Here is a 26,965-nt window from a genome sequence, read left to right as displayed (position 1 = left end):
TTCTGAACTGAAAATAAATCATGACTCAAATGATATATTAAGGGAGAAAAAAAATCCCAACTTTGGAGAGTGAAAACAACCCTACTCAAGGAAATCTCTGAAAATCGTTGGACAATATAAAGGATTATTGCTGCTACCATTGGAATATAGTATTCCGCTTTACAACATTAAGTGTTGAAAATTTCTCATGCTGAATTAAAGATCAAAAAGAAAATAATTCCAATGCTAATTATATTTATCTTTAGGGCTCATTGTATTCAATTTTTTGAGCTCATATAAATCAATTGTTGTGGCAGCTACACATTTAAAGCCTGGTAGAAGTTCTCAGGAAAGGCTTTGAGGAGAGGCAAGAAAAAGAAGATACTGAAAACCACCAATTACAGAGAATTTCTTACTTGCTACTCGTACGTATATCATATTGCTACTCAAACAATGTCCAAATATCAATCTTATGCATTTAAAAACTTACTTCTAAATGAATTATGATTTTAAACTCCCAGTACTCTAACTGAAAGATACTGCCAACTAGTATACGCTAACAAATACTTTTTGAATACTAGCTTTTGGGCTTCCCTTTGTGTCAGAAACTAAGATGCATTTCATGCAATTTCATTCCACCTGAACTTATATTCACGTCACAGTTTCTGTGCCTCACTTGCTGTGCATTATCAGTGCAACAGAGGAAAACAATGAACAGAAATAACTTATCTTTGTTTATTAAATATTTGTTTGCTGTGATTCTTAAAAATTATCAAAATTATCTTTTTCTCATGAGTCAACTGAAAAAAGAGAAAAAATTATATTTGATTAAAATAAGGCTTCATCTTTGTATAGCAATCTCCCAAGCCATACACAGACAACATCAGCATGATTTCTGCTCTTTCAACTCATCAATTAAAACCTAACCTACAGCTGAAAATCTATTAATGAAGTAAGAAACGGATCTCTCACAAGGAAATTATAATTCTCTATGCAACACACAAATCCTTGGAGAACATTTGAAAACTACACAAAGTTTCCAGCACTTCAGACACTTGAGACCAGATACTGTCAACTCTATTTCCACCTATTATGAATTTCATTAACATATATTTTTATTCATATTAAAGCATTTTCAATTGTTAGCTCCCCCCCCCCCCCCCCCCCGATGTATTCGTGACAAGGAATGCTGAGAGATCTTCAGTCTTCAAGCAAACTAATCAGCTCTAATAAAGCCAAAAGAAATTAGTTCTGGTTAAATATTAACAGATAACAAAGTTAAGTGATGCTTCTGAATTGCAATGGTGTGACTTTCAAAATGGAAGGTTAATCAAGGGGAAGGTTCTTTTTATCTCACATTAAGAATGAAGATTTTGAATTAGGCAGCATTTCTAAGCACATGAAGAACTGAAAAAGACAGTGAGAGTGTACGTCTTCATAGGATGGCTATCAGGAAACCTCAGGATAAATATAAATAGACCACAAGACAGTAGGGAATATTCAAAAGAACATAGCTTAGCTGCATTTCTGACCATATTAATTCAAAAATATCAATTATATTAGCTGACGATGAACTCTGCCTTTGCACTTTGAAGGGATACTGCATGGTGTCTTACCTGTCACTGTAACACAGAAGCAAACACAGCTAACTACCCTCTGCATTTTTTAAAATGGACTGTGATATTAGTTATATATGCAATTTAAATGTTGTAGTGCAGGGATGTCAAATGCAAATGATGCCAAGTCTTTTCTCTTTTTGAGATCTAGATGAAATCTCATCATACTGATGCTAGGTTTAAATGAAGTTGAGCATCACTGAAGTCTGCTATCAGCAAAGTGAAGAATGAAACTGAAAATTAAAGATAGCTTCAGATGGCTACACATTTATGAAGTTTTCCAAAACACAGATTTCGTATCACTGATTCCTTTTCCCTCGTATCTACTGAAGAATGACACTTGCTTGCCAAAAAAGTGATTACCAGAGATCACTGAGGTACCGGGGATTAGATCTCTTAACAGATCCCCCTACTCCAGCAATAATCAAAATACTTGTCATTCCAGTAGGCATAATAGCACATAAAATACCAATATTTCTTCTAATTTCCTAATGCAGAATATTTAGCTCTGGAACTGCAAAATGTTTCCATTGCCTATAGCACTAAACTAAGTTCTATTTTCACAAAAATATTTTGACAGGTATGTACGTCTGTGAGATCCTGCATTTGTGAGGAGGCTGCCTTTTGGTGAACTATCATTTCAGTATTAATGTGCATTTTAGAATGGAGGAACTGTAAATGTGGATGTAAATATGTAAAGATCATGGGCTTACTCTCATGATCTGTTGAAGGAGAAGCAGTGGTTAAACATGCTGGTTTTGATCAAATGTTTTATTTCATCATACATATTCAGTTTTGATTTAGTGCTGCAATCTTCATAGGTAAACTACTAATTTCAGCTCTGCGCTCTCAAACAGAGGCTCTCATGAACATGTTCTTTATTTTCCTGCATGCATGGGCCTTAGAAATCTATGAGCCTAAACTACCATTAGCACAAGCAAACAGGAAGGCAGAGTTTCATTTGTTCAGTTTACATGCACGTAAGAAAAATTATGAGCATTTTCAGTTGCTAAAAAGAAAAGTTCATTTTGAACAATGAATTGGTTTTCTCCTCAATTTGCTCATCCCCTCATTAGAGATCCTTTCCCAGCATTACTGGTTTACTGCTGTTCTATTTTGTAAGCTTCCAGCAAATTAACACTTAATTGAATTCCACAGAAAAAGATGTTACAGGCTTTCTCCCCCATGCCCGATGTAGACACATTTTCTTCTCCTTCAATTTATGCTACATTTAATAGTGGAAATTATTTTTAAGATTGATTTCTGATTATTAAGCCTGTTATATTTCAGAGGACCATTATCCCTGTCTATCTTTGGCTAATTCTCAAAGACTTGATCTGGAACAACTTGTGAAGGCCAAAAGTGGTACTTACACAAAAGACAATTTCTTTCCCTGTCTACTTCCCCTTTACAGCACTACACCCAGCATGTGGCAGAAGGCACAAAGTCCACACATATTTCCTTCTTTCACAATAATACTGGCAAATGGTGGAGAATGAACAGAAGAGCTAGAAATAAATCATTATCATCCAAGGAAACTGGATGTAGAATAAACTCTTCTTGTTATGGACAAGCAATCTACTTGTGGCCAAACCCACACATAAAGTAATTACTGTTTTAAAGTGTTCTGAAATTCTTTTAAGAAAATAAAGTTATTATTTACTGACAGTAGGTCATGAACATAACCTTCCTTTAAAATATATTCTTCATATATAAATATTGCTTTTTAAATCTCTATGCTTCAAATTGTTTGAAGTATATTATCTGCTTAATCCATTTCTTTCACTCAGGCATTTCAGATTGCATGCGACTATGCAAAGTTTCATTCCGCTTAACAGACTTGTGAAGCTCTTCACTAAGGAGGAGAAAAAAATATACAGCCTTAGGGTGTTTTGAAAAAGAAAAAAAGAGTAGTGAAATGGAACTACAAGGGAGAAATTTTGAGTTAGATCTTACTGACACTGTAACTAGCAAGAGAATTCAGGTTACCTTTCTCAATCTATTTTCTATGGAAAAAGCAGCTGCTGAAGGAAGCTTGTTAGCTTCATTTCTTCAGACTTATGATTCTATTTCAGTCCCTGTCAAAATGAAAACTGCCACCTGATTAGGATCTTGACCAAATGCAAAATACTGCAGCCCTCAAACACTCAGATAATGTTTTATTTACCCAGAGGAAATGAAACTCTCTGCCACCCTGTTTTGTATTCACTTTTCATGTCTGATGCAGAGGATCAGAATCTGGGCCTTTTCTTTACTGTTTTCAGCATAATTCCGCATGATTCAATCTTGGTGTTGCCAAGACTGTACACACCTTAATTGGGCTTTAACTACATCATTAACCAAATCACTTCACATCACTTTATACTTTCCTTAAGAATGACTGGATTTGAGCTAATGTTGTCTCCTTAACTCAGTCTCTTAACTCAACCACTGCTAGCTGAACCACACGTAGAAAATGACAGAGCAGTTTTCCCTGAGGGTCCCAAATTGCCCACAATGAAGTGATCTGCCTCCGCAGGGCGAAGATGGCAAGCTGAACGTTATGGCAAACTACATCTTTGCATAGAAAACCTGAAAATCCCAGTCCTGTTCCCAGGACAGGCTGGAAAACAAGCCCAAATTTTGAATATTTTTTCTGTGCCAGACTGTCAAATGGCATTATTGCTTCTTATGTGCAAAATGTGTGTGGAAAGTTGCTCAAATGCCAAAATGTGTCTAATCCTGCTATAATGTAGAGAGTAATTCCTAAATTTAGGAATTAATCGCTTTGCTGTCCAATGAAGCGTACACAACAAAAAGAAAATCTCCTCTAGGCAAGTCCTCATTTTAAACACCAATTCAGACTTCAGTGAACACCAGCACTAAATGTCTGGAAAAAAAATGAAGCTTTCCATTGTTGCAATTTAGTGTTTTCATCTGCGCTTGTTCTGTATCACAACACAATCAAAATTGCAATATTCAGTGCTTAGATGTCATCCAATACAGAGTTATAAAGTGCTTTGCAAATAAAGCTCTACAGCTCTCTTGGGTAATACTCCTTTTTGTGGAGGATTCTGACTTTTTAGTTGTGGTTTTATAAGAACTCTGAACAAAAGCTTGACATTTCCAATTCTTTGTGCAAATGAAAGGAAGGAATGGTTCTTGTTTTAAATACAATCTACCTGACACTGCTGCCCTAGAGCAGTTCCTTGCCAACTTGAATCTTGGGAACACTAAGTCTTTGATTTCAGGAATTCAGAGGACTGAATTCTTAGCTTCTAAAAAATGAAAGAGACTAGGGTGACCAACCAAGCAAACAAGCTGGCAACAGAATAGTTTGCCATCTTCCAATTTAAATTACTCTTTCAGTAACCCTACAACATGGTTTTCAAATGCCCTGTTGAATCCCAAGCCAATTAGTTAGTGAAATTTCCGATTTTAAGAAAGTATCAGCAATGGTCTACATGCATTGACCAGTTACAGGGTTTAGCTCTGCATGTGTTTGATACTCTGTGGATTAATACAGAATAAGATATTCCATGATAAACACATACCATATTTGAACTTTGGTTTTACAAATCTTAGGACTGGACACCAGTCCTGCTGGGTGGAAAAAAGTAAGATAAAAAGGTGAAACAAAACCCCCAGAGACCAGATTTCCTATAAATTTTCTTAAGTATTCAAAGGAATCACGGTGAAACCCAAATGAAACTGCCCAGAGCATTCTGTGAAGTGAAACCACAGAGAAATAAAGAGGGAAAAAATGGTGTCCCTCCAACCAGTAATAAGCAGACACTTCTGTGGAAAGCACAGCAAACTCCCGAAGTGCTTTATGATCTTCAAATACTGACTGGTTAGGGGAAGGCAAGGAAATTTAGTCCTATTCATAAAAGTGTGCACTGGCACACTTGCTCCTGTCCTCTACAATAAACTCCCTCAGCAGGCTCAATCACCTTGCTAGCCTCTGGCAAGGTACTGACCCTGCTTTATACACATTTTCAAAGGCAAATTGTTTTTTACTGCTTTTGAGGTGTTGACACATTCCTCTTGAACATGGGAAAACTGCTACAAACATATAGTAAAACATCACCACAAATTAGACTTTAGTGTTTACACTTTCAGTGAGACAATCTTTCTCTGATGCAAAGCAGATTCTTCCTGTAGACTGAATTTGTCATTGAGATGCATTCTCAACCTGAGGTATTTTCCTTTTCTTCTGAAAAAGGTTTATCAGTGGGTCTACACTACAGACAGAGGCAAATACATAAGCATAGAACAGCTTCTCTTTTCAGCTAGGTGAGCTAAGAGAACAGGGTTCTAAAAATAATTTGTTTTGTTCAGCAATAGCTTTCATCATTATTCCTTTTGCTATTCTTGCAGTCTGAGAGGAAGGCTAATTTTTCTTCACAGATCTCTGCACGTGTTCTAACAGCTCAACCCAGGCTCTGAATTTCAGCCTGCTAAGGAACCAGAAGAGACATTTGCAGGGTGGGACATTAATGTCACTTGAATCAAACCTGCTTGAGAACTTTTATTGCCATATTGTAAGTAAAAGATTCAAAACAGGAATCGTGGAGGAAGAAAATGGTAAAGAAAAATATTAAAGCTGTTGATCACTAGCAGAAATAACCATCTTGCTTTTATTCATTGACTTGGTGCTTGCAACTGAAAATAAAAAGAACAATCTCAGTTTCTTCACTTAAAGTGCAATCTAGTTATACACCTTAGTCACCCCCATCAGATGTCTGTATCTTTCATTCCATTAATGAGCTAAGACTATGGGCAAGCAACACCTTCCCACAGCGTGAGCCACTGTTCTCATGCAGACACCTACCCATTCATATGCTACTGCGTGGAACACCCCAGCCTACCCCCTGGTTTCTGATCATCCGATTCACAGTTGGATCAAGTCTCTGCAACTGCTGAGTGGGACACAAGCTCCCTTCTCCTTCACTGACAGATGCTCTTAGAACTGTGAAGTTTGGAGAAGGACACGACTGATGGAAACCAGATGGAGAAATCAGCAACATGCCCAGAGGACTTCTAATGATTCACAGATCACAGTTGGTGACTTGGCCTTGGAAAATGATAATAACCACAATATTACAGAGCTTCTGGAGTTTCTTATTTCATCAGTATTTTAGAACTATGGAGGGGTTTTTTAATATCAATTTAATTTTTGTACCGAGTACCCATCAACATATGGTTTCTAAAACACCACGTGTACTATTTGCAGTATACAAGCAAACTTAAGCCCTTAAAATACATTTTCAGATAAATAAGTTGAAACAGTTATTTTGAATTTGCCAAAATGTAAATTTACAAAAATTCTGCTTTTCTTCAAAGTCATCATCATACTTCTCTTCAGTATTGACTATTGTACATCTATCACTTTGAATAGATCAGAGGTGTATAAATCAGAACCTGCAGATGAAAGTTGGCACTGACATTACCATATGCTTTCTGTCAGAGGGACTGCAGTCCTAAAATATCTATTCTGCTAAAGCACAGATTATTTTCTTGTGCATCACCCAAGACAGCAAGATTAAAATCCTGACTAATTTCAAATAGTGAATACTGACCCTGAAAATAAAGGGCTTCACTCCCTATAACAGAAATACCCCACCAAGATGACACCCCATGGTACTCAGCTGTGTTAAACCTGGTTTAATTAAATTTTTACAGCGCCTTTCCGACTCTTTTTTTTTTTTAGCTTACTAAATACGGTTTTACTTTTTCCCAGAGGTAGAGATTTCCCCATCACACTCAAGGGGTTGTCTTGGTTTTCAACTTAATTATACAGTAATGTGCTAAAAATGGTGTTCCATGGGAGGACTGCAGTCTTATTCATTTTACAGATAAAGATGCAGTCCTATTTCAGGAAAATTATTTCCAGAATCTGAATAGTTGAGATCTTGTAAAGGGTATGTCCCAGCTCATCTGTCTATCTCATTTGGTTCGTGTGACACTCAGGAGGCTAGAATCCAAGAAACAGAACTGAAACTAAATTCCAAAATTGAAGTAAAGAAAGCTCACTAACAAACAAAAATACCCCACTGATACAACAGCACAGGGGAGTGGGGTGGGGAAAACTCACAGTGATTTACTGTATTGGCAATGTTTTGCAAAAGTAGTTTTTTCCCCTCCATTATCTGCCAAAGAGAAACACATAAAACTGCAGTTCACAGAATGTAACTAGGAAAGCCAGGCATTTGATTCACCAGATTTTTTCTGTTCTGATCTACAAGTCTAGCTCTGAGGCTGGCAATGGTTTCACTGCAGACATAACAGCAGTCAGAATTTACATGGCATGCAGACATTGCAAGGACATGAAGAAATCCAGGCACTGCATCGTTTCCCTTTGGGCACTGAAGAGCTAAGAGAACATCTTTCTCTTTCAAAGTAATGCTTAGCTGTGCTGCAAACTATAAACTATCCTACTAAATGAACAAGATGAAGTTTCAATAGAATACATGTGGTTGGTTCAGACAGATGAAATAATTCAGGAACAATCAACTTTTCCCTTTATATTTACTGTTTTTTCAATATACTGCCCAGGCTGGTATTGATCTTTCAGTCCTCTCCTACCATCAGAAAAAAATACACAGAAAGGTGTGAGCCCAGAGGCCCTTTCCAAGTGTATAATCTCCAACACCAAGGACTCTGTAGCAGGGAAGAGCAGGCCACAGAACTCTTGGACAATTCTGTTCATAAAAACAGAGTATAAGCTCTTTCTTTTCCAACTGTCTTCCACAACTGGTGACTACCCAGCAATTTTTTATTCATTGGAATAACAGAAGCAACTACAGCCTGGAATAATCCAACCCCAGTGATATTTTAAAAGACAGTGGCTATATAAACCAAGAAAATAGTGAATCATTGATCTGTATGCTCAGTGAAACTACTTTTACTTATTGATCAGTGCTGCTATTTAACATTACTTTCTGTTAAATCCATGCTTTGTCATTGACATTTGTGACATCATCCCTGCTTACAAACCTAATCTGAAGACTTTTCCACAGCATTGTGAACTCATATACAACAGAAATGCACAAGCCACACATCAGGTCACTTGCTCTTCCTTACCAGAGAAGCCCAATTTACTTCTGCCCTAGAAAAGTTGTCTTATCCAAAAACTGCTTCAAGAATCCAAAATTTTAGAAAATATCTGCAGTAGTAAGTAAAGGAAAATTCAATTTCTCATAAAACTTTGGACCCAGTGCAGTGGCAATATGCATGTTTCTTCTGGAACTGATGTCAATGTCTTGGAGAATGTTTACACTAAAGGAAATCCAGGATTAAAGTGCCAACCTTAGTACGGGTGGTATTGCAGCCTGTTGTCCTGTTCAGTTCTTTGAACCAAGGAACTGTAGTAAACAACGCCACACTGCAAAACAGTAAGATTTTAGGCAAGAGCCTTTTATGATAGCCAAAAGCTTCTCTTTGGAACATCCCTTAACCCAATGTTTCTTGGGCACAGATTCATTGTAAGAGACAGTGGCGCCAGTGCTGTAATGGACAAACAGTAAGAAGTACTTATATACAGTCAAGAAATACTGACCTAAAACTTCTGGTTGCACTGCTCTTTGCTACAATTACCTTGACCCACACAATAATTCTATTATTCTTGTGTCAAATTCTCTTGACCTAATCATGCAGCTATGGTTTTTTAATTTACTTATTCATTTATTTTTAGAAGAGAGAAGGGAAGAGGCATTTTGTTTCTTAGCTTCCCCATCAGCCTTGAGAAAAGTAGATAAAAATTTGCTAGAAAACTAAGAATTACTGCTCAGCACTGAGCCCTGTAAAATATGGTTACACATAGGCTTAATGGTCACTACAGAATACATGAAACAATGTATTCAAGATCGTTTTTTTACATCCGTTGCTTCTATTTGACCTGTTACTTGGAATCCCGTACCCCTGGATTCATGGAAATAAAGAGCTCCTTCAGAGTAGTACATGACACAGTGATTATGGGACTCACCAGGAATGATAATTTGTAATTTCACTCCAAAACCTCAGCTGGATTCCCAAATTGACCAAATAAGTTATTTCCTTCCTAGAGGACTTCTAGGATGGGAGAAAGTCTTTGTTTAGTAATGCCCTGGCACTCTAGAAAATCTATGAGGCATCCATTATTTAGTCAGCCAGCCTATAAAAATTACATGACTTTTAACACATTTTTAATTGCTTTTAATTATTAACATTTACACTGCTCTCAAAATGACAAAGTGTCTCAGCTGGAGACATGGTTAAATTTTTAATAACACTGGAAACCAAACCAGCAAATCTCAGACTGTGGATTTTCAACATACACAAAATTACATGCATGTGTATTTATAGATAAACCATTATCTATATAAAGATGTATAAAATTATATATATATATATATATATATAAAATAGATGAACATAAAAACATATATACGTTTTTCTGCATGTATGCTTAATGAAATCTCAGGATGATTATGTTGAGAAGATAAAAAGGAATTGAAGCTCAAAAGGCTTTTAGACTCCACAAGCTCAAACAAAACAATTGCACAGACACCTAAAAATGCCTGTCTTACCATACCTTTAATTTGTGGAATTTTGTTAGAAGAATACTGAGGCTACTAGAGATCATGGCGTGACAGGCTTGCTTACTATGCATTTCACAGGTCAAGTGAAAAGCAATCACTTCAAAGAAAATCCCTTACATGAATTATTTTACTCATGTACCAAGCAAGCTATCAATAACCTGGTCCATTAAAAAGCATTGCTTCCCAAACAACTAGTTTGCTGCTTTTTTTTTTTTTTCTACTACCTCCTCAAACGTCAAATACTTTGCAATTCTACAGCTGAACTGTGCACTGGAGATCACTAAATACAACATTTATTGCCCCAAACACTTATTGTAGATAAGCAGCACCTATGTTTCCTCCTTGTCTCTCTGTGGCTTTCTCAGGACTTTTCTAAATTGCATTTTAACAACTTACCCAACTTTCTACACTACATCTTCAAATTATTTTTACCCTTGTTCTAACCCTAACCCCAACCTTAGAAAGCAGAGGTAAGTTAAATATAGCAAGTTAAGTATAGCACAGCTCTTTTTCTTATGATTTTTGCCAAAAAGAGTTTTTCTTGGCTCTGTGACTATCAGATATCTTCCATTTTATATGATCTGGTCATTTCAGATAAAGTTTATAGACATGTTTGTTGCCAAGCAAACCTTTTAGCTTCTGAAGTTTCCAAACATCCGTTTTCAAAACAAATCGGGTCTGTCTGCAATGTTAACCACAAAAGAGTAAATGAGCCTCAACACTGCTAGGGCTAATGACATTAGGTTGCCAGGAGACACCTTGACTATAACCCAGATTGACTCCTAGCTAAAGACAGCCAGCCAGTAATGCTGTTAAAACATCCCCACAGGCTTCTTTCTTGCTCCTTCTTTTCTGGAAAAATTATTCACGCAATTACAAAATAGTCAAAACAATTTTAAGAAGAGTACTGGAAAGCAATGAAGGTAGCTCCCTCCATGATTCGGATAAAGACACATGCAGCTGCGCATGCTCAGTCCTTTCTCAAGGCATCTCTAACCACTGGTCACTAGCACCATCCTTTAAAAAGGATGTCTCACAATTTTGACATCCCTCTTGCTATATAATTTTCTGTTTGAGCTCCAGATGAGCCTCAATCCTCTGAAAGGAACCTCAGGAGTACATAAATGAAAGTCCCCATGAAGGACTTAAATCAGATTGGAGAGCTGGAAGTACCCCTAAACTCTTGAAATATTAGAAATTATTTAGCATAGGCAAACACTGTGGAGAAAGTTGCTTCTCTCTTTAACAAGAATTAGGAAGCATCTTTCCTTAAGTAATGAGTCTTATCCAACTTTCAGGACCTTAAGGAAATGGAAAAGCTATGCAAGGAAAGTAGCAAATTGGGTTTGTTTCAGAGCAATGGAAAGAGAATAGTGCTAATACAGTGCTAGCAAACAAGATTCTAGTTTCCCTCTGATACTTCTGAGTAAAAACTGCAAACAATACTTCTTGGTTCAAGTCCAAACAATAATAAAACCCATGTGTGACAACCAGTGCACAACTCTATGGTCAGCAAAGATGAACAACCTACTAAAATTGCCTCCTGAAGTTGTCAAATTGGGTCATAGGGATTAACTACATAATTCAGAAACGCTCGGAATACATCCTGACACTGTTGCTACTTTTGCTCTACTTAGGAGGCTTTTGACTTGTCTTCTACACTGACTTCAAACCCAAGTATTTCCAAATTTGTAAACTAGCCAACATCTTTGACAAAGCAAAATAAGAACAGGAAATCTTATGAATGCATGTTTGTCAGCTTGCTTTATCTTACTCTCCACTTCATAGCCTTGGTTTCCATTTCAGAATCTGACAGGAGCAGGCTTATTCCACTAAACCAAATTACAGGTATTAATTCATGGCTCTCGCTTGTTTGCCAGCTCCTGCATGCAGAAGGGTAGATAAAAATGTATTTACAGCAGAATTTAATTACCCATTTTCAAGCCACTGGCCTCCTGGCAAAAGTCTGCCAATGTCGTGCAGAATAGAACTCGGATTAAGAATTAATTTACTGTCAGCAATGATCTGCAATTTAATGGCTTAATCAAGTTTGCTACAAAATTGGTAGAGAGCTCTGGAGCCTAATACTGCCCCAGAGCCTGCTGCATCTCAAGACAAGTTTCAGAGATCCATTACATAATCATCATCCAGCAAATCCAAGATCTCTCTCATGCAATCAGGAACTGCCTCTAGCAATCTTACTGCTCACATTACAAAGTTATAGCTCAGGGGTTTGAACTTCAGTGCATGCATTTGACTCTCCTCCTCTTCCAGCTACATCTCCCAGAGAAACTGTACTTGCATGAATACAAAGATTAGCATGTAAATACAGGCCAGTGTGTGACTAACACCTTCTCTCTTGTCCTTTCAAATCATAACAGAAATATAGAAAACTTAATAAAAAGAGACAAAAAGTTTTAAAACAGAAATGCTTTATTTCTGCTTTAGAGTGGTCAGTATGATTACTGACTTCTTTCTACAGGAGCACAGCTGAAGATGAAAGTAAGAGATTAAAACTTTAAAAATCAACTATGAACTGAACCTTTTGTTAGAAATCTGAAATTTATTATCTTTGAAATCCATGTTTTCTGCTAGAAGCCAACTGATAGAATAATAAAAGTGCTGAAACAGAAAATGTTATGCTAGAAATAAGGATATAAAAACTATTCTCTTAAGCTTTTAAGGCCAGATTTTAATGATCTCAGAGGATCCAGCCTTTCAATACATATAATAAGCTTCTCACACGAGGTGTTTAGCTGAGCTGAAATATTCCAGATGCTCTGCAAATTACCACTGGTTGTCCTAATATCCTGGGGGAAACTCCTAGAAGTGCCTTCAACACCGCATCATCACCACAGCTTACCTACTTTACTCTTTTTTCCTGCTAAGATTATGAATCATCCTTATGCCTCCCATTCTGTCACCCACCCATATTTAAATCACATCTGGCACAATGCTACTAATACATCCAAATGCTTCTTTTTTCAGCACTAAGGACTAATTCTTTTTTTTCATGTTTTTCCCCCTTTTCTTCTCCCCCTCACCCTTTCCCCTTCTTTAACCCTCTCCTTTTTTTTCCCCTTTATTTGAATATAGCCTTACAGCTTTCCTCCCTTATTTTAGTCTAGGTACTTCTAAAGAAGCACTACATCACTACATGATGTATACTTCAGTATACTTTATATACTGAACTTAAGAAAGATAGAAGTTAAGAAAGGAACTTTTGCATCTAAGTGTAAAATGAACTTGGATACATTCAGAATTGTGCAGACAGGACCCTTGTGCAGTCCTACACCTTCACCAAAACCTGATCTGCACATATGGTGGAAGAATACACTCCCTATTCATGGTTAAATGAAACTCATGGGTTAACATGATGAAGCTTATGTGTAAGTGAAGATACAGTACAAGTCTAAAATACACCAAGGCCAAGTTCATTAAATAATCTCTATGTTCATTAAACAATTTGTATGAAAAAAATCCTTAGCTAATAGCAAACTCTTGTTTCCTAGTATTTAGGTTAAAGAATATGCTGTTGTCAGAACTCAAGCATGCACCAACGGTAAAACAATTCAATTCTGAAATATCAAACCAATCCCCAAAAAAATCCAAAAATGCACAGACATGATGAGCTACATGTTAAATGTAATGCAGTGGATGGATGTTTTAGTAGTCATCACTTGCATAATGTAATCGTTCAAATACAGGAGGTAAACTGAAAAGATGAAAAATGTATATTCATATAGGAAAAAACCCAACAAAGTCTTCAATTACAGTTTGTCATTCCTAGTAAGTCCCCTGTATCAAGTATTTCTCAGCTCAGTTTACATACAATATATAACACGACACCAAGTCCTTTAATAAGTGTGTTGAGAGTACTGCAACATGGAGTCAGACATCCAGAAATCTCATTAAGCATTTGATCACATGCATTCTTAAAGTTATGAGAAAATTACTGTAAGCATCTGTACCTTAATTAAAAAGGCTAATTAGATTTTATACATAAGACTCAGCTTTAATTCTCCAGCCTTGCATCCACACAAGTAATCCACACTAATAAACATTTCCTTAACACCTGTATAGACCACTGGACTGCTACATCCTTTCCTTAACAAATGCATTGTTCCCATATAACCTACAACACTGCTCTGTTAGCTACCTGCAATACCATGTTTCTCATACCATGAAAACTTCTTCAGAAGCAAGAAAACTCTATGCTTTTACTCCAGTTTTAGAGGGTTCCTGCACATTCTGTTTTGAATTCTATAGGCGTGTATTACAAGGATATGTTATGAAATATTACAGCTTTTATTCTCTGAATTTTTAGCATGGGCTTGCCTCCAAAGACAGCTAAGGATATAGTTGTTAAACTCTTCTTAACAAATAAGTATACACTTCATTAGAAAAGCAGAATGTTCATTCACAGAAAATAAGAAAAAACCTTTTTTACAATATTATAACTTTCCCCTCTCAGAAGAGTATGTGCCAGAACAGTTATGCTCATAAAGGAAAAGCAAGTTATCAGTGCACATGCACAGACCCTAGAGCATGCAGCAATGATGGCAATGACAATACTGGTGAGCTCGTGTCCTAATAATCATCTCCCTGCCCATTACGATACCACTTACAATTACAGCACTGAATTGAAAAGAGCAGCTCCTATTCTCCCTAAATAATCTTTTCACATCCCAGACAGCACTCAATGGAAGCAGCAGGCCTAAATCTGCACTCCACACATCACAACTTCCATGCATGATCTAACACTGGCTTCTTCACTTTCACTCCAGCAGCCTCATTTGTTTCTCTTCTCTCCACAACAGTACGCCTAGCACTACATGGATGCTTTACTGCCACAGATGAAGTTTTCTGCTACCATCACAACAGGAAACTTTCTGTTTTCTTTATGTTTTCAAACTGTCAACTATACGAACACAATTTACATTCTCTCAAATAAAGTTACACCATGCTGGATTTCCTTTCAACATGGGACAGTGGCAGGCATAATGTTTTGCTTTGTAAATTCAGAACAGAATTTTCTTTCTGTGCAATCATCTTCAGAACCTACACAAGGAATTCTTCTCATCAGCTGCAGAGGGCTCACTGCTAAGAGCAGGCAACAGCAAAGCCCACCCCCACCTCAAGTGGGAAGCCAGGCTGCAAACCATCAAAATGCCAAAGGCACAAAATAGCATGCTTGTCCCAGTTTCTTCATGTTATTTTGGTATACTTTAAAAAAAAAACCAACAACACATAACTCATTAATTATAACCTTTCAAAAGTGTGTTTTCCTTTCCCCTAAACTGTTAAAATTTAGCAGAACAGCAGCCAAAGTTCTAATAAAACTATTTTTAGCCTTTGTCATGCAGAGAACCTCATGAAGAGTCTCATCTTTCTATTAATGCAAATATATTTAAGCAGTCAGTGCAGGAAACTTTAAAATATGCTAATCACTGTTTCTTTGGACTCCAGTCTCTAATGTCTTTGCTGATGTGTACTTATCACAGGCTAAGTAAAGGGAACATGATCATTTAAAGTGTCAATAGTTAGTCACAAATCCATGTAGTGACAGCTATATGTGCATTTTACTGCCACATTTATAGGTTTCATAAATTTTCACGTTCAACATCCTTTTAATATATAATGTTCTTATTTTCTTATGTCTAAGCTGAATTGCCACAGCATGTTATAAATGGAAATGCTTTTGATAATCACATGAACTGTTTTTCTTTTTAAAGTGATTCGGTGCTGATGAAAGGGGCCAGATTGAGGCCTTGCAGATTGGAGTTCCCTATTAATCCACAAAGAAAAGAAGGGGCAGTAGCTGGGCTAACTTCCCTCCAGTACATCTCCATTTAAATCCCTAAGAGAAAAAGAAAAAACCCAACCAACACACATATCGCATCTCTAAGTCACAGCCTGCCTCTGCCTGCTCATATCCTTGGCCTTGCTTCCTATTTTTACTAGCAGAGAAAGTAATCAAGGAAAGCAGTGCATTTCTGGGGTTAGACTGCTGCTCGTGAGCTGCTTTGTAGCACACATTTAAATCCAGCAGCCACACAACACTCGTAGGCCAGCACATGGAACTTCAGTGTGTAGTTAAAAGATTACATTAATTTTATCTGCTAAAGCACTGAGGTAAAGTTACTGGGTCTTACTTGGCTTCAGCACTACTTTTTGAAAGCAGGTCAGGAAAGATGAGTATTTTCTTCAGGAGGTCTATATAACTCTCAATTTTGTCACTATTATTCAATGAATGAGTATTAGCAATGTGGCCAAAATACTGGAAAATATTTTGGCTTTAACTCATCTACTGTAAGGAATAGGAGCAAGCATCACTTGGAAGACAAGGCCCAGACACTTGTCCAAACCACTTGCTAACTCCTACCTATAAAACTGGACTAGAAATTTAAAGAACAAAGATGATTCTTTAATGATACACAAATACATCAGCAAATAGGGGAGAATATGATAGCACGGAAATAAACAAACCCACAGGATTTTAAAATACCACAAGTAGCTCAGCCAGAATACTTAGAACAGAGCTACCTGGATTAGCCATATGGCTACATGAACACAACTGGATTGTGCATCACTTGTCTGTCTTTGGTTTTATTTCTCTCTCTCTCCTTTCCTTTTACATTACTATTACTATTAGAATATTTTACTTTATTTCAATTATTAAACTGTTCTTAACCAACAAGTCTTACCTTTTTCTGATTCTCCTCCCCATCACACTGGGGCCTGCAGGAGGTGGCACTTGGCTGCTGGCTGGGGTTAAACCATGACAGTGACTAAGAGCTTCCTCAGACACCTTCTTGCCATATTCATATAAAATCCTGCCTGCCCATAAGGAACCATCAGTGAAGAGATAATGGACTCTTGCCTTCTTAACAGTTATAAAGCTGTTTTCTTATCTCAATAAAATGCATATATAATACTGGCCTTGGATTTTAGTAAAAGATCAAATCCCATTGAAATGAATCTTCCAGTCATCTCGGGAAGCACCAGTTGTGTCTAGAATTGCCTTGTCTTTTATTTATATTTTATTCTGTTAACCGAAACAATACAGCTGTTAGAGTAGATTTCACCTGTTTGGCTTTGGTTTTACCTCCAGGTGAGGATGCCTACACCATTTGTTTCTGCAATTTCAACTGACACATACGATCTGCAAATCTTCATGGCAACTACACAAAACATGCTGTCTACTGTGAAAGAAGGAACCAGGAAGTTTCCAAATATATTCATGAGTGGTCTTTATGCAGTGTGCTTTGCTTTGAATCATACTCTGCTCCTTCGTGACTATTACTGCAGATTTTATGAATTCTAAAAATCCCCATATTTGCCTTGCTGAAATGAATAGTCTCAATTACATCTCTGAGACCATGCACTTAAGCCAAGATACTTTTGGCTCTATATGAGCATATTTTTAAAATGTGTTGCTAATTATTTATATAGCTCATTATCTCCTTGTTATGCTGAGCACAATTCATTTCCTTCATCCACCCACTGCCTCTCAGGTAACGATGAACTCATGGTTTGACAGTGACTGAAACTATTACTTTTCTAAGAAAGAAATGAAGCAGTGCAGCCACTCTGGAGGAACATTCTGTAAAATCCAAAAATGAGACCTCACTGTCATTAGATTTAAGAGGCAAGGCACTTACATTGCACCTTTCCCCCAAATACAGAAAATCACCTATTGAGGCTTCTTCAAGAGCAATGCAGATACCTATGGACAGCTGTGTGAATAAAGAAAGAGTGAGAACATTCCAAATGATGATTGCTTCAAAACTGTTTTAACCAATGTAGCTAATTTCTGGCCCTTCAAAATCAAATAAGCCATACCAAGGCCACAGATGATGTACCACCTAGTGGTACATATTGCCCAGGGAGAGACAAGTGGCCATTTACATAGAGATCCCAAACATAGTTGAAAACACAGTATCTGTGCATATAAAATATGGATGAGTGTTAAGCACAGGTTAAGACAGGAATCTGTAAACTTCACCACACACTAATATGCTCCTATGCAGACATCTGGTTTTTTGGTTATGCTTGATGAAAGAGGACAGCTCAGAAATACAGTTTTATGTATCTTTTTGACATCCAATCTGCTTTTCCTCAGTACGCCTTTTATCTCTGATTTACACCACCAAGCCATGGGCTCATTACAGGCTCTAATATCAAAAAGGCTCTATATTCAGAAAAGGATTTCATTTAAAATATCTTTCTCAAAATTTACTGGACAAGCAGCCTAGCAAATGCAGCTACCAGAAAACTCTGCAGTCTGATTCATTAGGAAAAGTTAATTAAATAATGTTCTCTCCTCAGACATACTATTTTGTCTTAAAGATGATTAAACAAGAGGCAAATGTAATTAGGATATCAAAAAGTATAAGCAAAAAAATTAATCTTATAATGCATTTCAGAAAAATGAAGTAATAAATCACCTTGCTCCATAAGCCTTTTGTTTTGCTGTAACGGAGAGTGCATTGAGATTCTTCAGTTATCTGATACTAGTATTACATTTGTTGAAGCAATTTAGGAGGAAACTGGGACTGACATACAGTACATTTAGGAGGAAGATAATATACACAGCTAAGATTTATGCAGATGGCAGCCCTTCGGAGAGGAATGAACAGAATGCTGGGTAGTGAGAGTTATGAAAATATAGACTACATCCATAAACACAAAACCAAGATTAAAAAAAGAGTACATATATACATATATTGCACTGACTGTGCATATATATATGTGTATATATAAATATATATATGCAGTGTCTCTTAGACAGACCCACACTTTATATCCCAGGTTCAGAAAATAATTCTTTTAGGGGAAGGGGAACTTTTGAAGGTTTGCATCACTGGCTGGTTGTTGGCTGGATGCATTTATATGACAGTATGCAAAAAGAAAAACAGGCCCTGCAAGCACTACCCATATAATCTGCATTCAGTTCCTGAGTCTATCTTAGACTTTCTTTAGATATTACTTAGCTCATTTGTTCTGTTCCTTATAAAGGAACAGAGATAAAAGTGTTTTGTTGTTCTTGTCGGTTTAGACCAAATTCACTGCTCAGTTATCTCAGTTATTCTGAGATAATTTTGGGATATCTCCTAAATCTGCAATCACAAACCCCAAATGCCTAGTTTTTAATAAAAGAATCTTCACAGTTTTAATATATACAATAAAGCTTATCGGAAGGCCTTACATTTGAATTTTATAATTCAGCAGGATAAATGGATGTATTCATAAGAGAATTCACCACTACATGCACTTGAAAAATACATGTATATTTTCCAGAATCATAACAAGACAGCATGGCATCCAGCACAGACAAAACTGTCCTGAGTCTGCTAAAGGCCCCACTCACCTATGCTCTTTTGGACATCTGAGCACGCTTCATCTCTCCAGAGCTCCTTTAACAGCCACTCTCACACATGCAAGCCACTCAGTCCCAGGCAGCAACAGCAACAGTGCTTGAGAGTACCTGCTCCCAGCTGGTGCCTCTCCTGACCTACCCTGACTGATTACTCCATAAAAGAAAAAAAATACAAACTGTATTACAAGAGTGTTTCCTTGAAAGGTCATATTTGAGTCAACAACCTTTTTAAACTCAGGGAGTAAGAATATTATGTTCTAGGAAGAAAGAAAAAAGGTCAGCCTGCTTTCATGGCTACTGATTTAATCCAGTGTGGCACTGGACAGACCTCATTGTTTGGGCTTCTAAATATCTTTCCTTGCTCTCACTCATTCAGGAATGTAACAACTTGCTCTAACCCCAATTAGAAAAAAAATTGGGTTTTAAAACCACATAAAGATCTATTTTTGACGGAAGTTCTCTTCACAGCTAGCAGATAAGAAAGGCTTTTATTATACTGGCACTGTATCAACCAAATTAAAACAGAATTCTACATTTGAACTATCAATCTAGAATTCGAACAGTCAATTGAGAAAATACCATTAGAAATGGAACATTATCTAAGTAATTTCATTGGTACGGAGAAGAAAACCGATGATGGAATGGTAAAGGGAAATAAACTATTGAAATAGCTCATTGGCACTTCATGCTATGCGTTTAAAAATACAAGAGACCAAAAATAATAAAAATTCAAATACATTATGATTCATTTCAGCATTTATCAAAACCCAGATACTGTTTTTGCCCATGGATATTGCTGATGTCATTGCTAAAAATCTCACACGTGTCCAGGGTACAGGAAAGACAAGTGACCTCAAAAAGTTCCTTTCATAGAGCTGGCTATCCAGCTTAAACACTAAGGTCTGTATCAGATGCATTCATATTTTTAATTATTATCCCACTACACCAAGCCCCACTGTTCTGCCATCATAAAGAGCCTGAAAAACAGCTCTGAATAGCAAATAACACTAAAATATTCACAAAAAAAGTTTAAACACCTAGTACTCTGACCTCAGGAACAAATAAATTCAAGCGAATCTTTGGAAAGCATGACAGATTCCTGTTTTGCACAGAGGCAGAAAGGCTTAAATTGAGCTCAGTGTGTATTTTAGAGAAAACTACATATTGCAATAGAATAAAGCCATTACAATTTTTCCATCATGAACATGTGATAGAGGGCTGTATCTCTCAGCAAAGTGCTGTTGTTATAGAAACTCTGCTGACATGTTGCTAGTATGGCAAAAGTGGCATTATACCCACACTAATGTCCTTTTTATCAACCCCAGTTCTAAACACAAGAGCACTTGAATTTACAGTCAGGGAGCTGCACGTCATTCAGTGCAGCTGCAGGCAGTGTCAAATGCTGCTGTTGCATGGTAACTAACAGGTAAGTGGTACAAGCCGGTTCTATTTATGTACACAGAAAGCTTGTGACAGAAGGCGAAGGGAACATTTGTCTGTAAATAACAAATTTGGTCTCTGTTTACTAAAACACAGGATTTTCCGTCTGCAGTGAAACCACTCCCGAAACATACAGTACCAGAATGAAAACTGAACTTATTGCTTCTGATTCTCAGTATAAATGATTAAAAGTTATTTTTCCTGATACAGCTGCAGGAATTAATTAAAAATTAAATAGGAGTGAACAGTAAGTGAAAATTTAACCTCAAATACTGTAACTACAGTATGAAAGAAACAGTGCTTAATATGTTGATAGGAAATTTTAATCCTGGCATCAGAGTATCTAACTCTCTCACTATCTGTACTGCAATACTATATAAACAACAGTGTTTTAAAAGGAGCCTGGTATCAAGCCCAGAGTTTACTCTTCATCCAGAAGGCTGCTATTGCCCAGCAATCATTTACATTTCTTGGGTTCCACTTAAATACTGACAAATTAAGCTGGGAGAACAGACCCTGAGTGGACTCAGTGACAGTCTATGTTGGAATTAAATGAGCTGCTGCAAATAATCATTTCGCTATTCTGTTCTCAAGACCCTAATCCAAACCGCTGTTTTTTGTTTTACAACACCTTATGCTGCTTGAAAGCATGAATTATTTATGTGAATGAAATGAACAGCAAAAATTCCCACTAATTTCATTCACATCCCATTTTTGTCTCAAGTTGTTTTTTGTCTATGTACTGGGTCTAGGTCTACACACAAAAGCTAACTTCTCAAATGACTTCTGTTAAGGGAAATTCTAACCACAATGTTAGGAGATTGACATCACTTCTTTTACCAGAGGTATCTTTTACCAAACCTTAACATTCAGTTCACATCACAACTATGTAATTATTCTTTTCAGAAGCAGAGATGCAGAGAAGGCTCTAACAGCCATTCAAAATATCACATTTATGCACTTTTCTCTTGTCATATTAAATACCATTACTTTTGATGCAATCAAACTAATATCCTTCAAATGGATAAATCCAGCACCAAATTTAGAACCTCAGGCTTCAAGTATCAGGCTCTTAAAGCAAAGCTTTAAGCCTTTACTTTCAGCTCAGTGAGGTACAGTGTAAGAACAGTGAGAATACTACTTTTAAAAATGGTACCTTTTAAAGAATTTTCTTTAAATTATTCTGTTAGTTACTGGTTGCTAAGTCCTTTGAAGATCAAAGGTGCTATATGAACTACATCTTATAACTCAGTCACGGACAATGAACAGACACTGAATAAAGGCATGCAGAGTTCCAAACTTATATTATTTGCTTCATTATCATTGAATTAAGTCAGTTGTAGTCTTTTCAGTGTTTCTGAAAAGACAGATAAAGTATGGAGAGCTTCTGCAACTTTTAAATTCACAGAAGGATTCTCATGTCCCAGTATTAATCTGAAGTGCTAGGACTTGTTTGTGCTGGCAGTAGCATGAGAGCAGTCACCTGCTCATCGCTCACCCCCTTAAGGCATGCTACACATTCCAAAATGTGCCATTACAACTGCTTCTGCTGCTGTAGAAGGACCTGATCTGTGCAAAAACGATGCTGGGGCGGGCAGATGCAGAAGTAGCTTGACTAAGCAGGCACTTCTGTGAAAAGGACAACCATGAAATCATAGCTTTGCTATCCTGAGCAACTGACAAGTGTTTAGAGGATAACCCTATACACAGTACATCTCTACTCAGCAAACTGCATTTACTACTTGAAATTGACTAAATTGACTCCAAAATTCAACTCAAGACAACAAGTTCAATCTAGTTTCTCTAGCAATTTCCAAAAGCTTGCCTCCCTTTTCACAGCATTTCTGTTTACATTAACAAGTTTAAAAAGAGAAATCACACCCATTATGATTTCACAGTCCAAAAAGAAGTAAATAGTGTAATGAAAGCAAAAGCAGATAAAACAGCAATTAATTATAGGAAACAAAATGTAGTGTTCCATCTGCACCTCTGATTTTAAGAAGAAACAGAAATTTGTCCATTTATGTATTGAAATATCTTTGTTCTTAAGTGAAAGTATTTTACCTAAAAGAAAGAATTAAAGACACCTCACTGGCACACATATTCCTCTTTGGAAGTTGTCTTCAGGTACACTAAGATTATTCTAGAGTTTTTATATTCAAAGGACCCTTCTCTGATTTCAAAAGGTGCCTGAAACTCAGTATGTGTGCAAACACAGAAACCCTAATGGAAAAAATCTGACATTCAGAATCAAGTGTCAGGATGTAGACACCAAAACAGAATGGAATGTGCTGATCTCAAGCACTAAGCACTATGCCCTGCATTTTTGTACTCGTGCATCCAGAACAAATCATTGGAATTACAATTTCTATCACATTTTTCTTTACTGAACTCTCTTTTTACACTTAAATTATGTCCCTACTACATACGTATCATTTAAGTACTTCTACTGTTCCACAAGATTCTAAGAAATCAATACAAAATCTATTGCTATAAAGACTGTTGAGGCAAACCCTCCATCTCCCAAACACTCCCCCTCAGAAAACCCCAGCCCCCTGATGTTAGTGACATGCAAACAAAACCAACCCAAACAAAACCAAATGAACAAACAAAAGCAGCAGGAATGCAAAACTAGATTTGTCTTTAAATTCATCAGCCATAAAATAGTAAAAAGAAATAAGACTTACTAAAAACTGCCAATGCTGATGATCTTGATTTAAGGTGGCGACATGAGACTTAGAAATCTGGGTCTCTTCTAAAAACTGAGTCTGATCAAATATTTTCTGTGATGTTGCAGGCTGCAGACATGATGGATCATATCCAAACTGTGTAGAATAAAAACAGAGTAAGTCAAGTGACCAGTCTGTTAAAACAGCATTTGTATTAGCTGACTAGCAGTTGCTCTTCCTACAACACGGCATGTTTCATTAATATATTTTTCATTGTCTGTGCCCCCAAAAGCTGCTTGAAAGTGATGGCTTGATATACATTATATATGACAGAAGTCAATCTAAACTAGTAAATTCAACCTTGCTGAACAAACACTTTGTCAGGGCAGGGAACAAAACTCAAGCCCAATATAAACCTCCAAAATACGGCTTAAATAGTGTGGTTATTGGTCCCTTGCAGGAAATCCATTTCAGAGTAAACGAAAAAAAATGAGTTTCAATATTTTCTCTATAAAATGTAGGGACATAAAACTAGGCAGAAAAACTCTGGCTAGTACTTATCATTCGAGGCTGGAGTTTGCCAGTATATCTCTTTGTATTAGCAACAAAGTTCCAGCCAAGCTTATACAAAGTACCATTTGAAATCCTGAGGATGTTTTGAAAGCTCACCCACGTAACCCCCTAGATTAACAGCAATCACCGGTTTGATATTTCATTTTTTTCAGGACCTCAGCAACATCAACATCCTCTTTTGAAACATCAACATCTCCTTTTTCAAGAAGGTTTGTAAACAACCACCCCAAATGCACTATATTTTCACGTAAATATAATCTGAAATGCACATGTTTCTGAGGAAGCTTAAAAGATCCTGAATTTGGGATAGTTCAAAACTACTTAATACATTGTTTAGCATTTTCTGAGCAATCAAACACCATTTTCAAAATGACTCATTAGAGACTATAAGTTACTGAGACAGGCACAACCCCAAAGGCATTGAAACCAGTGGAAAACCTTCCACTGATCATTGGGTAAGGTCCTAATTGTTTATAGTTCAGCTTCATAAACCAAAAAAATCCAGTAAAGCAGTTCTTCTCTCAGGCAAAATTAGCTTCCCTTCCTTACACCAAAAGTCAATCAGTTTTAATACCACCTGAAGCAAGTAACAATTGATTGTAACAGCTTCCTCAGGAAACACAAAAAAAAACCTGAAGAAGTTTTATGAAAATAAAAGAGGATTAAAAGAAAAATGGAACACAGCATCATCATTATGACAGCTTTAAATGAATCAAAGTTAGTTGTAAAGTCTAGCATGAAATGCAATTAACTTGTTCTTCCCATTCCCAGAAGCAGTTTAGCAAATCACTAAGATGATTACATAAAAAGATACCTATGTGACTGTCCCCTTCATGGACAGTAATGAATTCATGGCTGTTTTCACTACATTAAGATCATCAGATGTAGGACTGTCAAAAAAGCCCTATGATTTTTAATACTTAATTTACAAGACTATAATTCAAGTGATGGAATGTGAAGCATGCAGGTAGAAGAAAAACTTTGACTAGCATGGTGAAAACTACTAAAACTCCAATTCAGAACTTCCAGAAGATGCACACATCAAGCATTTGAGAAGTGCATGCGGTCAGTAGATTTATATGCCTTGAATTACAACATGTAGAGCACATTCCTCGTCAGATACACACACTCGAAAAGCTGAGTATTTAACAGTGTTACAGTATTAGGTGCATTGATTAAAAGAACAGAAAACACAGATGTAAAGATAACTTTTTTCCCCAAAAGAATTTCTCACTCTTAAGATTAAATATGTCCAGCCAGGGTCAACCCACCACACAGACCAACTCCTGCAGAAAACAGGCGTGTTTTGCAGTTAATTTCTGTAAGAACTTGTGTCCTCCCTTCTGCACAAAGTCTTCACCACTCTGAACCACATGCTTTATCTGCTCACCCCTCTTTTCATAATATTCAGGTCAAAATAACTGCATGCAAAGATGTTAGAGATCTCGAAAGAACTGTTTCAGAAACAAATGGTGTTGCAACCAGAGCTATGAAGCAGTAAGGCATCTTTACATGGGATTTGATTTGGGTTGCATTTCAAAATTAGAAAATAAAAAAAAATTGAGTAGAAAAGATATGCTGACTAAGCTCAGCAAATTAAATTTAGGTGAGCCCCCATCTTTGCAGAGATGGTTCACTTCAGCTATGCTGTGAGAGGGTAGGAAAGGAGTTCAGAAACACTCAAATCAGTCCAGACAGTGTAGGGTGCTTGGGATCCAGCACTACACTGTGCAGTCCGGTCAGCAGAGGAAACATGACGATAGCTTCCTTCCACCCAGTAAACAGCACTGTCCTGTTTAAATCCTGTTAAAAACTATCAAAGTATCAGTTCCTTCCTCTGTTCAGCCAACAATTCCACCTTTCATCCCCCAACAGCATTTTTACATAAGCATCTCTGTGCTTCTTCCTTAGGCCCCAAAAAGCTTCTCTATAAGCATTTGTCACAGGTATCCAACTGTCCTCCTTAAAATTCTCAGCGGCTTTCACAGGTACCTATGCAAACTAAGTCAAATTCAGCCAGGTGAGACACCACACGCAACAAGGCTACTCTCATTCCCACCGGTGTTGTTCCATGACTTCCACCCCTTTTTCTCTCTTATTAATCATATCACCCACTAAAATGTGAACTTCTCAGAGAAATGACGCTGGTTGCTACATGCATGTAGCACAACAGTCTGGAGCCTGAATTTGTGCTAAAACCATAATGTAAACAACAGAGAAGAGCTGACATATTTATTGGCCTTGGTAGATGATAAACATGATTAAGCTCTTATGAAGACATTAAAATTCGTATTTTTCACTGAAATAGAACTCTAAAAATAACTCTGGAGAATGCCCCTCCACATACAAAATGACAAGGCATACGAATTGCATCCTGTATGTACAAGCTAAATATCAGAGGTTACTGTCTAACAGTTTGCTCAGAGTTAATGACAGATATTTCCAGTCATACCCCACATTTCCACCTATTTTTATATGTCTTTACTTACATAATGTTTGGTGTCTTCAGCAGCACCAATCTAATTCTGATGGCAAGATCAAGGCTGTACTTGTAGGACATGGGAAATCACACTGAAAAACATGCATCCTTCCATTTCTGTTGGGCTTGGGCCTGGAAGCACAGGATCTTTATTTATTCATGAGTTTCTTGAGAAGAACTAGTGGTTGCTTTGTGTCAGCTGCATAGGATCGTAATTCAATCTTCACTGGAACCTGTTTATCTGAATGACTCATTAAGGCACAAGC

The 26,965-nt window shown here is 37.0% G+C and overlaps 1 protein-coding gene across 9 annotated transcripts in view; it reads right to left on the bottom strand.

Moving 5' to 3' along the window:
- The window catches only part of RIMBP2 (RIMS binding protein 2), a 136,889-nt gene that overhangs the window by 69,990 nt on the left and 39,934 nt on the right, over window positions 1-26,965 (bottom strand). For all 9 annotated transcript variants that reach the window (XR_009745720.1, XM_061466153.1, XM_061466152.1 and 6 more), the window contains exon 5: window positions 23,666-23,803. Coding sequence is in view for 8 of the 9 variants with exons in the window: in XM_061466153.1 (XP_061322137.1) it covers window positions 23,666-23,803 (138 nt within the window). In the remaining variant the exon portion in view is untranslated. The remainder of the gene's footprint in view (window positions 1-23,665; window positions 23,804-26,965) is intronic.

This window comes from Pezoporus flaviventris, unplaced genomic scaffold, assembly GCF_033815535.1.
Source record: "Pezoporus flaviventris isolate CSIRO_AGI_PZ_B2104156 unplaced genomic scaffold, CSIRO_AGI_Pfla_v1 ptg000041l, whole genome shotgun sequence".
In the NCBI taxonomy this organism is placed as follows: Eukaryota; Metazoa; Chordata; class Aves; order Psittaciformes; family Psittacidae; genus Pezoporus; species Pezoporus flaviventris.
The sequence above is the reverse complement of the archived record's forward strand: the minus strand, read 5'-3'. Positions and strand labels throughout refer to the sequence as shown.